Source organism: Papilio xuthus, unplaced genomic scaffold (assembly GCF_000836235.2).
Source record: "Papilio xuthus unplaced genomic scaffold, Pxut_1.1 DF825946.1, whole genome shotgun sequence".
NCBI classification, from domain to species: Eukaryota; Metazoa; Arthropoda; class Insecta; order Lepidoptera; family Papilionidae; genus Papilio; species Papilio xuthus.
In genome coordinates this window covers 1939463-1952761 of record NW_013532703.1, presented here as the reverse complement: position 1 = coordinate 1952761, position 13299 = coordinate 1939463, and the positions used below count along the sequence as shown (strand labels likewise).

The following is a 13299-nucleotide window of genomic DNA, read 5'->3' as shown; positions in this document are numbered from 1 at the left end:
ACCTTATTCTCCCTGCTAAAGTTAATATAAAATCATAAAGACACAATTGTTATGTATACATCAACAGTCGAGTTATTAAGCCGTGCTATTGTAGAATGCTTTACACGTATCCCGCAAATCTCTATTCTGTTAGGAATTTCAAATGCTACGTCTATGTATACTGAAGCAGTCTTAAATACAATAAGGATCTATCCTATGCCGCGGTAACTTCACTGCATTCCCACTTGTCCTTAAAGTAAGACATTCGCGAGGCGTTTTTATATTCGCTCAGTCTATACCCATATTTACATGTCGATTTTACTAATTGGAGAATTTAATTAACCACCAAATTAGGTCAATTTACTGTTAGTTGTAAGAAATAAAAATTGGTTTTTATTTAATTATTAAATTTCTCATCTAAAATCACCTGAATACTAGTTGTATTACTGTTATTTGTTCTTCCATGTATGATGAAATTTGTTTGCGTCGCGCCCTTATATTTTGATTTTGTTCTCTTCAACTTCACCAAACGATGCTACTAAATTGCATCAAAAACATCTTCTTGTTGAAGGCCTCTTCAGTCTTGAAGGTTGGCCGCTATATTAGAATATTTGGTTCTGTCAAGTGCAAAGCGAAACAATTCCTTCGCTGACCTCATCCCCGTCCTCTCCCTAATATAACGTAGCCACGACTTTTTCCTACGTCCAGCGCGTCTTTTGCCTTCAATCTTGCCCATCTGATAAAATTAATTTGCATTATAAACTATGATAAGTTTGTCATATTTAGGTGCCAATATTATTTGAAACCGGATACTGACTACCGTAAGGTTATAAAATCTTGTACGATATATACTCGTATTTTTATACATTTCGTTATTGCACCTTACATTTAAGTATAACGTTGAAAGCAATTTAAAACGATTACATACAAAATGAGAATATATTTAAGCTTAACATTACAGGATCGATAAAATCATTATTGGTTGTAAATATATTTTAGATATATGTCAAACTGGTTTCGAGAAGAAATACCCTAACGAGCAGTAAGCTACGCGTATAAAATCCTTGCAAAGCCGAGAGACAACAAAACATAAAATAATTCAAATCGGATCTTCGTAATTGCGTTCGCAATTTTAATACTCAACTAATCCTTTCATAAATCAATCGAATAAGCGCCCCGTGGATGGCCGGCTTTATCGACCTATTCTAAAGGCATCGTCTCACGCATGAATAAGATATACGCCTTGAAAGGAGATTCCGTGTATGGTGGCTCGAAGGTGTTTGCTTATGGGCGTTCTATGTGAAGTTACTTTACAGGTATCTTGATGAGATAGCTCGCTAATGTGTCAGCGAGGCTAAGAAAGTTTCAGTCTAAGACATCGACTTTATTCCTAACACAGTACAGAGATTAAAAACTCAACCATACATAAAAATATTTCATATCTCCTAAACAATACAGTTATTTCTCTTTTATTATCAAGAAGGCAAAAGTTTTCTCTCATAGTTTACGTGTAATAATGGTAAATGCTAGCCAAATATATCTCTGAATTTTCTATGATTCTAAAAAGTAAATATTTGACTTCTAAGAGGCCTATTGTAACACTGAAGAATATGATAGAAAAGACTATGGATTTAAAACCAGGACTTAAAGATCTTGAACCACCGGATTCTGTTTAACACATTTCTTAAATTCTTTTCCATTTTTGTTTATAGTGCTTTTATTGATGATGAATGGTTAAGAATCTTTTCCTAATTAATGTGCCGAAAAGGAATGACTACAAATTAAATATTTAAGTAACACTTAATGTGTCAAAACAAAGAATGATATATTATCCGACACTAATGTAATCGAGTGTTGGTTATTCTTTTGTTTTTCAACATGTCCGATAAAGTATTCTATTTTCGAATTTATGCTTCCAATATTTTTTTTTACTATAATTGCAACACTGGCTGTTTAACTTTTGATACAAATTTTGTAATGTTTTTTTTTTTAAATAAAACACGTTCCAATTGAGGGCGTATACGTCATCAATCAATGCAACCGACAGACGTATGTTTCGGATAGAATCGTTCAAAGTTTTAATTATTACTAACTCAATTATATTCGACCCTCGTCTCCGGACGGGGTTGCCATAAAAAATAAGGACAGATGTAAATAAGATAGATTTATGGTAACACTCTCCTGTTTTATTACTACATTTAATGTTTTCCATTTTGATTATATGTGTAATTGGGTGTAATTAAAACTATTTAGTTTCTATTTCACCTGCTCCGTTTATAACAGTTTTAATAATTTTATTTTGACCAGTAAAGTACCAATGGTTTTGTTTTCAAAGGATAAAAAGGTAAAGATTCTAACAATTTTTTTTAAATTGGTTTTTAATTTGGAAAGTATTTGTGTTTCTATACCCAAATAACTGTCAAAACTTTTGTTAATATGAGTATAGAAAGATTCCACGGCAGTAAAAAGGTGTTTTATTTTATGAGTATTTTAAAACGAACCCTAATTCATACAATTACATCCTCTTACGATTTAAAACGATAAACGCTCGTCAATAACTTAAGCTCAATCGCTTAAATTATTATCAAAATAAAAAAAAAGTCAAGCAGTGTTAAAATGGACTTAAATTTTCTTCGCGAAGGCACCATGTAATCGGTTTAAAAAGTCGATTCCGACTCGCGAAGCGATTCCACGATTTTAACACTGATTTACCGGACCCGGCGTCCGCTCGCTACACGTGTATCCACACTTGTTTCAAGCCATTACCACCCTTACGCCACTTGCATAAGCCCGCAGGCACATTGCTAAGGAGAAGCGGGAGCGAGAAGCGGAGAGGATTTTAGAACACAATATTAATACTTATCATAAGAAAGAAAATGTCGTTTGATCATGAAACTAAACTAAAGCTGAAAGCTCAAAGCTGTAACTTAGAACAAGGAATATTCAATGGCAAATAATATTAAATTGAAAACGCTATATAGGACTTATGTACTTAAATAATAAACGTGAATGATTCATAAAATATAATGCAATTAAATATCTAGAATAGACAATATTAATTTCTAAAAAATTAATCACCTTCTGCAAATAAAATATTTATTTGCTAAAGTCTGCTTTAAATCTAACCACGCCTTAACAGTTATGACTTATCACAGGATAATGCAAAAAACGGCAAAGGCACTTTCCACGCTTTGAATGCACAGATTCACAATTTGTAAAGGTTGTTATAAAAACTCCATGGTCGGCCACGCCCTTAAATAAAACCGAACGCCGAACGACCGGCCATAAACTACAGTTTTGATGTTTAAGGCCCACTAAGAATTTGTATTTTAAACCTCTTGTCCGAGCTTATTTGTAAGATATGATTGTGCAAATAATAAGGTAGACGTTCAAATAAACTTCGTAGTAGCTACCATTAGTATACTTTAAGGCCTGTCTAAAAAAAACTAAGCAATTAAAACCACCAATTAATTTGTGACAGATAATTAGAAATCAAATTTTTGTGGTTATTTGATTGTGAATGCCTCTTTTTAATTTTAATTCCTTTACCTTTACATACAGATCCAAAGTTATACTCATATTTTCTTTTATAAATATGAATGGAACAAATTCTTATCAGAGGTCAACTTATACATCTGTCAATATTTTTAATAAGATCGAAAGATCTCCATTGAGATAGCAACAAAAAATAACACAGCACGCCTTTTTTCACAATTAATCAAAAGCGGAACGAAAAAAGACTGTCTAAGTCTCTTTAAAAGTTTTGCATCGATGCATTGACGTACCTTCTTTCACCGACTGTCAAACTGACAGCTGATTTATGATTTTCCTTTGTGGCAACTCTCGCGTTCGTTATGGCGCGAAACCCATTTATACTGCTAATGACATTTCGAGATATCTAAAATGGCGGATAACAATAATGAGCGAGGTTAAATATTAAAAGTATTTTTCAATACTTAACCTCGTTTTGTATTACTCTTACTAATATTATAAATGCAAATGTTTGCATGGATGGATGTTGGTTAGAATCTATCTGAAAAACGGCTCAACGGACCACCATGAAATTTGGCATAGATGTAGAACATTGAAAGAACACATACATAGGCTACTAATTATTATTTTTTTAATAACGCGCGGACGGTGTCGCGGGCAACAGCTAGTTAGTTTCATTTTGTTTAGAAAAAATATTAAATAGTTCTTTCATTCTATTCTTCAAGAACTAAAGAAACTTTTAAAAAAAGAATGTTAGCAATTCGTTAAACTTTCAACATCTCGACTACTCTAGAAATAGCTAACTCTATTCAGGATGTAAAAATTCTTTCAACTTAAATCATTTTACATAAAGAATTTCTTAACCAACTTAGTATGTATTTGGATTCTTTTATCACTTTCTAATTTTCCAACTACATAGATGAATATAGAATAAATAATTAACTTTTTCATCTTACTAATATTATAAATGCGAATGTTTGTAAGGATGGATGTTTATTAGAATATCCAGAACGGCTGCATGTATCTTTTTAAAATTTGGCATAGATGTAAAACATAGTCTGGAAGAACACATAGGCTAGTAAATCAGAGTAGCGGTGACAGTTAATTATCACATAAAATAGGTCACGAATTAGTTATAATGGGTTATATTACAACCTAAAGAATCTTGGATAGGACAAGGTTTTTTGCACTATAAAGTCAATCGTTTCTATTCATTGTAATTACTTAACAATGTAGATTTAATCATACTATAAAAATGTCTAGTCCATTGATCCCTTTAATATATTCAAGGTAACAATGTTAACGCCGGTAAATGTATTTAACCTCAAATATATTTAGCGTTTATGGCATGTGGTTCCTTTGACTATCGAGAAATGGACTAAACAAAGCGCACCCGTTATAATAAAATAAAAACTGCCAATTTTTCCGCCGAGCGAGACAAAGATGACAATCACACATATGACATGCCGACATTTAAATAAAATTCTGCGTATGTAATAAAACTTTTTGATACTGACTGAAAAACATAAAAAATAAGCACATAATTAAGCCAGTATATATGATATAGTCTGAATTATTAGCTTATGTCTTAGTTAAAATAAATGTTAATTTTAGATACGGATTAAATAGGTGTTATATTAGTTTGTTTTATTAAATTAACGTATGTGAAATATCAAGCAAGTTATAATATGTTCTGAGAATGAGAATTATTTTGTTGTAATGAGAATACGTGTTTGTTAGGTCCTGTCTCTACACAGTCAAAGAGAATCAGCAAGACTGTATTAAAACAATGAATCATAAACTTGTTTCACTATAGAGATTATCCAGTACGATAGTGGCCGACTATCCCCAGCCTGGTTTTGCAGCATATTAATTCTATGAACATTTTATACTGATATTTAGATGAGTAGAGAAAACTAAAAGTTAAAATTAAAGGTAAATACTCACATAGTAGTTTTTTTATATAAATTAAATACATGTGAAATCAAAAATAAATTTAGTTAGTTACTAGCTGTCGCCCGCGAGTACCCTATGTGTTCTTCCAGACTTTGTTCTACATCTATGCCAAATTTCAACTAGATCCATGCAGCCGTTCGGGATATACATACAAACAAACATCCATCAATCTAAACGTTCGTTTATAATATTAGTAAGAATTTGTTTAAGGACTGGAGAAATGAAACAGTTTAGCAGTAGAAGCCAACGATTAACTAGTCAACGAGATACATTAACGATGAGTTTTTGTTTTAATATCAAAAAGCATTTAAGGTATATCTCTTATAAAGTACAAGAGTGGCCGTGCGATAAAAACTGCGACATAAAAACCAGACTGGTCACTTAATGCATCCGATGTATCTTTGTTAGGCATAATGCCTTTGCTTAAATCTGCCTTTTGTTATCGCCGGCAATATTTCACTTTATTTATACGTATTAAATATAACCATCCCTTTCAAACTCTATGATAAAACAGAGAAAACAATTTTAAAATGTTCAAGTATCGCTTAATGTATACTGGCTGAAAGAATAGCTGCATTTAGTAAAAAAGGAAAATATGTTTTTATGAAAAAATTGTCATCAAAGTTTGTACTCAAACACGGTAGATTCGGACATTTTAAGATGTAACCATTTTGAGAAAGATTTCCCCCACTATTGGTAGATGTTACTGTAAGTTTTAAATAACAAATTACCTTTACAAAAACATATCCTATCATGTGCTATCATTCCCTTTGTAAAGTCAGAGATAATAAGATGTTTTTGTATAGGTATAGTATCAGTGAAAACTCAGGAAAATACGTATACATGTCAATAAGGAACAGGCTATGTATTGAATCGGCTTCGTGTTATAATTCATTGTTTGTTGTTTTATTTGTTCTATGTTATTCCTGTCTGATTTTTTATCTCATCTTTCGAAGGGAATTTTAAAAAATTATCTGTTTTCTAATACGATCGAAATGTTCTGATATAATCATTCAATTTTAATTTTAAGATACAATCACTTGATAGATTGTTTATTATTTTATAACATGCTATAAGAACAGTAATTAAAATCTAATCGTTCTTTAAATTCACGGAACTACGGCTTATTTCCTAGTAACGGACAAGCGAATAGCTTTTAGCTCTACGTTATAAGCCTTGTGTAAAATTTAAAATACGAATACCGTGACAGATATTCTTGTCTCCATTTTTTCATAGTAAACGAAAGAGATAGGTATATAAATGCTTCGACAGTAGAAGCCGACATATAAACAGTTTCACTTCCAAGTAATTGTCTGTCCGTTGGTTAATAAATTAAAAGTCGCTCGCACTATGCCATCGGTAAGCGCGTTTCATTGACAGCCTCGTTCTCTTGTAGTGCTATTGATCTTTCGACCTTTGTTTCATCATGAACGTCAAATTACTTTTGCTCCTACAGATTTAAATATAGAGATAAAAAAAACATCCAACCAATTAAATATTAATGAGTTATAAACTATCACAAATAATAAATGAAATATTAGCAAATTAAATGTATCCTTTATTTTTCTTATTCCATGTCAGAAATTAGGCAATTAGGTGAGAAATATTTCTTGAATTTGAAAAACTAATTATAGATAAAGGATCGTTCGTTCGAAGAACGTTCTTACGGTGAAGGAAAACATTGTGATGAAACCTCCACATATCTGAGAAGAAATTCAAAAGATATGTGTGAAGTCAACCAACCCGCACTGGGCCAGCGTGGTTGACTATCGTCTAGTCACCCTTAACTTAGGGTAGGCTCCGAGTCCTTCAGTGGGGACTTATAGTGAGCTGATTATATATATATAAATACGTATAGTGCCCATGAAACCCCATCTAAATAACAATTAAAAAAGTAGTCTTGACGCAGTAAGAAACTCATCAATCAATTTCAGATATAAATAAGTAAATTTTATTTGTTTTTCTTTTTGCGATAAATAAAATTCGTAGTGTCATACGATAATTAGTGATTTCTAAGAAGTGTTTGGTTCATTGTTCAAGAGGTAATAACAATTTACAAATAAAAATTGTACTATTTTAACTACAAAACAATATAACCAAGAATCCCTGGTGTTTTCGAGCTTATTTTTCGTTAATAATAACTCAACGTTTATTTATAACTAAAAAACATTCGTAAACGTAACAATTTTTCATTCTAAATCAAAATTAAAGTCACCGATTGCATCAGTTTCATAAGTTTCCAAAATTTTCAAAAGCAACCCTAATAAGCGGCACTACGCGTACATAAATTCATTTGAAAGCGCGATAAACGCTGTAAAGTTTTATGTTAAATTAGCCGTCTCATGGATTATAAGAAAAGCCATTTCCTTTGCCCCAAAAGCTATTAATTCGTTCTTGTACCATCGCTTTAATTAACCGTATGTGAAATAATCTTGTATTTCTAAGTTATCATCATCATCAGCTCACTATACGTCCCCATTAAGAGGCTCGGTGCCTACCCTAAGTGAAGGTGATGTGGGTTTGTTGACTTTACACATATGTATCTTTGAATTTCTTTGCAGATATGTGCATCTCGGTGTTTTCCTTCACCGTAAGAACGTTGATTAATAAACATATGTAAATCGAAAATTGAAAAACATTTTGGTACACGGATTCGAACCTAGGACCTGCAGATTACAAATCAAGGGCTTAACACTTGAGCCACCGACGCTAGTTTCATTTCTAATACTGCATTGGAATAGTTGGCTACGTTATTTACAGTAGGAAGTCATTTGTGAAGGTTCGTAAAGATGATGTACATTGTAAAAGGCATTGGTTGGTCCAATCAACCTTACATACCTTCAGTATGAAGAAACTAAAGGGAATTTTTATAACCATCATAAAATTTTGATTACACTTGGAACTTAATTTTGAATTTTACTAGGAGTTTTGCATTACCTAGGAAGATTGGATAGCTTGGATATCTAAACGGACCATAAAGTTAGGAATTAAGGACTATCATATCTGGAAAGATAGAATTAGATATTTTCAAGGCTTTAACATAAGTTGCAAATATGTTTTTAAGTATAGAAAAATAAATATTAAAGCTATTTGTTTTTTTTTTATTTTAAAATGAAAATAATTCTGAACCGGTTGTAAATAACCACGTGTAGTTTATTATGATACACTAATCTAATAAAATACGAAAACGTTGACTTTAAATATCAAAATTTGCTTTTAATTTTTGATAGAAATAAAAGCATAAAAAGATTTAGAGCCCACTCCGACTACGCTACAAGAAGCCATGAACAGTCCAATAAATTAAAAAGAGTGTATTAAGTGTGAACAACTAAGAATGACAAAGATATTCGCCTAAAGAAAGTCAAATAAACTAAGCATCTATTCCTTAGGCAGTAAAGTTAAATTTAACTCGCTCTGAATCAAATTAGACGCAAAATAATATTGTAAATTAGAAATAGGAACTCGCAAGACAACAATATAAAGCTGGCCGGTAATAAAACAGAAGGTTTCCATGGTGAAAAAAAAATGAAATATAGCTGATTGTTGCCTTTGAGGCTTTATTGTTAGAGGAATATAGCTGGATTTTGCTCATTTTCGTTGAAAAGTGTGACGTCACAGCACTATCATACGTCTTAATCTGGGTGATAACACCGTTTTTTTATTACCACCAGTACAACGAAAATGGACGTTAGTTATCTAAGAGGGAGTTTTGGGTTGTTTTTATGAGCCAACGACGTTATGGGCATTACATAGATTTTAGATAAACACAAGTGTCGAAAGGAGGATAAAGAATTTGTGGTGGACATTGTCGGAGATCGCAAAATGACAGAGTCTTGATATAAAAAAAATGAAATATGAAACATACGTTACATTAGTATGAATTCCGGCAGATTATAATCAAAGAACAAGTTAAAGAGTATGTTAAATTAGTTATAAAAAAGAAGGAAAACAAGTTAACAAAACTCCTTAAAGAAACCGTTCTTCTTGAAGTTAAATCGTCATATGTTACTAATATTAAAAATGCGAAAGTTTAAATGGATGGATAGATAGATGGATGTTTGTCAGTAGGTCTCTCCAGAACGGTTCTACGAAGAACGATGAAATTTGGCACAGATGTATAACACAGTCTGAAAGAACACAAATACTTCCTTCGGATCGGCATACTTTTATCATAATTCAATCAATCACATAACTATCAGTTGGAAAATAACCATAACAATATCAAACAAAATTGACAATAATTGACCATCAATTGTCGACAGCAAATGATACGTTACACATGACAACAGAAATGAGGTCAAACGGTATTTCATTTTAATGCAATCATATCATTTGAATACATAATATAATACATAGGAAGATTACACAATCATACATAGGTTATTACTAGCTGTCGCCCGCGACTCCGAATTAAAAAAAACTTGATGTGTTCTTCCAGACTATGTGTGATGTGTTACTCTATAGTTGTGCCTTTTAATAAGATCCGTTGATCCGTTCCGGAGATACCTTCTAACAAACATCCATCCATCTATCTAAACATTCGCGTTAATATTATAATATTAGTAAAATCAAAATGAAAAGATCTGAGTTTTTATTTTTTTTTTTCTTAAAATTCGATCCAAACAATATTCTAGTTATCTACTACTACCATTAACCCTTGGCAGTTAGATATAATTCACTCGAACAAATAAAATAACGGAAACACATAAATTAAATTAATTAGTCCAATTTAAATATAGATACATATGCTAATACGTTTACTGATAAGAAACAGCTAAAATAGGAACGGTTAGTCGTTATAACAGACAGGAATCTAAGTCATCTAAATAATGGCCAGTATTCTTTAGCTAAAGATTGACTTCAGTCCGTAACTTCAGACTGCACGAATATTTGTGATTTGTGACAATCGCCTTCTTATCCTCATCGGCAATTATGTCATAATTAGTATGAGATTTTTGGTGTACTTTACTCCCTAAAAAAGAGCTGAACAAATGTCAATATAAAGTTTATCGATGACGATGCTGATTGTCACACTATCGAATTACTTAACTCGATGTTATTGAGCAATTGAAAATGCACTGTTCTTACACAACTTGCGAAGAAACGTTCTGGTCCAAAAACCTTAACTATCGAGACTAACGGAAACAATACTAAGACTTGATCAAAATAAATAAAGAACAATGGCCGATTGCCTCCATAACCGTATAGCTCCAACAAAGATTCACGGACCAATGCTCAGTAAGTCCACAAATTTAAACTGGGCATTATGCTAGAGGGCGTTACGATTCGGTATAGGTGTATATCATAAACTGAAAGCGTAAGACAATCTTACTAATATTATAAATACGAATGTTTGGTTAGATGTTTGTTAGAAGGTATCTTCAGAACTACTGCGTGGATATCAATAAAATTTGGCATACATGTAGAACGTAATCTGTAAAAACAGATAGATTACCATTTTTTTTTTAGTTCCGAGCGGACAGAGTCACGGGCGACAGCTACTATTAATGAAATTTTTACTTTAAACGTTAAAACACAAACAGTCGCCTAGAAACTTCTCTATTATGTCTTTTACCCTCTATGACAGAATGTATATCTCTTTTTTGTATTTACGTCTATTTTTTATTTGTTTTGGGTAGTCACTTGTATCATTGGATAGCCAATATTAATTTTAATCAGGTCAGCTGGATGTATCTCTTTAATAGGTGAATTGCTACCTTCATTATTAATGAGTACAAATATTTGTTTTGCTTTATTTTTGAACCACAGACTACCTTCCCTAGAGAAACCTTGTTCTGATAACAATAAATGAATAGTTCGTTGCTCTATCTTGCCCAAACCTGATTCCAAATTGACTATGGTAATTGATGATACACGCATGTTGACACCGTCCTTACTTACTTATCTTGATTTGATTCACAACCAACTTCAAATTAATAATATCGCAAGAATGATACAAAGTTATGGTTTATTCATGTTTATTATTGGTTATTTCGAAAAAGTGTTTAAACAGACAATCGAAAAGTACATATCTTATTTATGGGAAATGCAAGTTCAACGTTATACAGCATGTATTAGTTCTTTTTTGGAGGGCATTGTCCAACAATTTTACCGGTACTAACTGGCAGATCATCTTTACACGGCAATCTTTCTCTCCAACCAAAATCCCGGCCGCAGACCAAATTTGCTATACCCAATATAGTTTTACCACTGTAGTATGTAAAAGTTCTAAACGCTTCATCTGTTTCTTTAGGGAAGCACAAAGCACCAGCCGTAGCTGCTCCTGCACCTGTCATGAATATACGTCGTGGTATACCTCTGCCACCTCCTAATAAAAATCCAATACCAGTTCCTGCCACAACCACAACTCTTCTGATAGTCAGATTTTCATTATCTCTCATAGTAGCTGTAAATTGTTTCTTAGATTCAGTTATAGATTTTTTAAGATTACACATACCGTCCCTAACGCCAAGTACTAATTTACACGTGTTCGCTTGCACTCCTTTCCTGATGATTGATACATAGGGCAATAGAAAACGTCGCATTATTTTGACATTACGTTCGGGACATTTTTCTTTTTCTTCTAAATGTTCTTTATATTCATTATGTGGGCTTTTATACATTGACAGTTCTTTATACTTCATCGGTGGAGGCTTTGTAGGTGTGGGTGGAGGTGGACTTGCAGCTTCTACCACTGGTATTAGTGACCTTGCGCCAAGCAGAGCTGACTTCATTGCGGTCACCCATACTGTGCCGATAAAGTATAGATCTCCATATGTAGTTGTTGCTTTGGATCCCACTAATTCGTATGATTGAATTATTTCCTTATCACTTTCGTAATCATAACTGTCAGTTTCAGCTTTTAAAATTTTCTCTTTCATTGCTTGTTTATTTATGCTGATTTTTTTCACTGTAATTTTGATGGAGAATTAAATAAAAAACATAAATCTTTTCTAAAAATTGCCTTTTACTATTGTTAATACATTTGACGCTGTCATATTGTAAAACAATGACAAACTGACAATGAAAATAATGTTGCCAGCGAATGTATATAAGTAATATAAGTCTTTGACTATAGAGAAACGGACTAGGCAAAGAGCAGCCATTGTACTAAACACACTTTCATCTTTTCTGCCACTTTTTGCAAAGGTTTAGGTTGCAGTTATCATCCACAGATAACAAACACTCTTGTGCGTATCATGCTGAAAATTATCTACGATTTTTGCACTGTAAAATCTCACATATTTAATAAAAAATGAAATAAAGTAATTGAATTTAATTGTTTCTGGCATAATAATTCAATATCTACGATAAAACCGATTTGAAACAAGGCTTACAATCGCTTCGAAGAGCTTTCGAAGTTCAAACATCCTTATTAATGACAGTCGAAATTAAGTCCCAACAGTTGAAAACCAATCGATGCTGAATCGCTCGGTGTATTCGATTACTCGATGCAATCCCAATCGAATTGCACTGGAAAAAATCGCATCTGAGTCGTTTCATACGCCACCTAGCCTATTTCTTGATTGCAAACATTTATGTGCATTTTCTTAAATCGATGTAGCTCTTATTTCATACGAAATAAGGTCTATAATCCTGTAACAAATGGAGTTAAAATATTTGTGGTAACTGCAAAAAATACTAGTCGTTTTGTTAGAGGCCGTTGAAGATCATTTCGCATATGAGTGCTTTAGTTAGAATAGGTTTGTTTTCTCTTTAAGCTTTTCTTTGTTAAAAATTATCACACTTTATATAAATTTGTACCAATTTAGATTTATTATCGCATCCGATATTCATTCGATTACTTGTGTTACAGTCTTAACCATTAATTCGACGAAACTTTTGTACCAAAAAAACTGTTTCTTTTTTTAG

The 13299-nt window shown here is 32.4% G+C and overlaps 1 protein-coding gene across 1 annotated transcript; it reads right to left on the bottom strand.

The window, feature by feature from the left end:
- Positions 1-11397: 11397 nt before the first annotated feature.
- On the bottom strand, positions 11398-12432 carry LOC106124166 (uncharacterized). The gene has a single exon (XM_013320637.1). The coding sequence runs from the start codon at positions 12306-12308 to the stop codon at positions 11502-11504; it is 807 nt and encodes a 268-aa protein (XP_013176091.1). The 5' UTR covers positions 12309-12432; the 3' UTR covers positions 11398-11501.
- Between the last annotated feature and the right edge of the window lie 867 nt (positions 12433-13299).

What these genes read in the sequence shown, in the direction of transcription:
- LOC106124166 (XM_013320637.1), bottom strand. Translation starts at nt 12,308, where the DNA reads ATGAAAGAGAAAATTTTAAAAGCTGAAACTGACAGTTATGATTACGAA.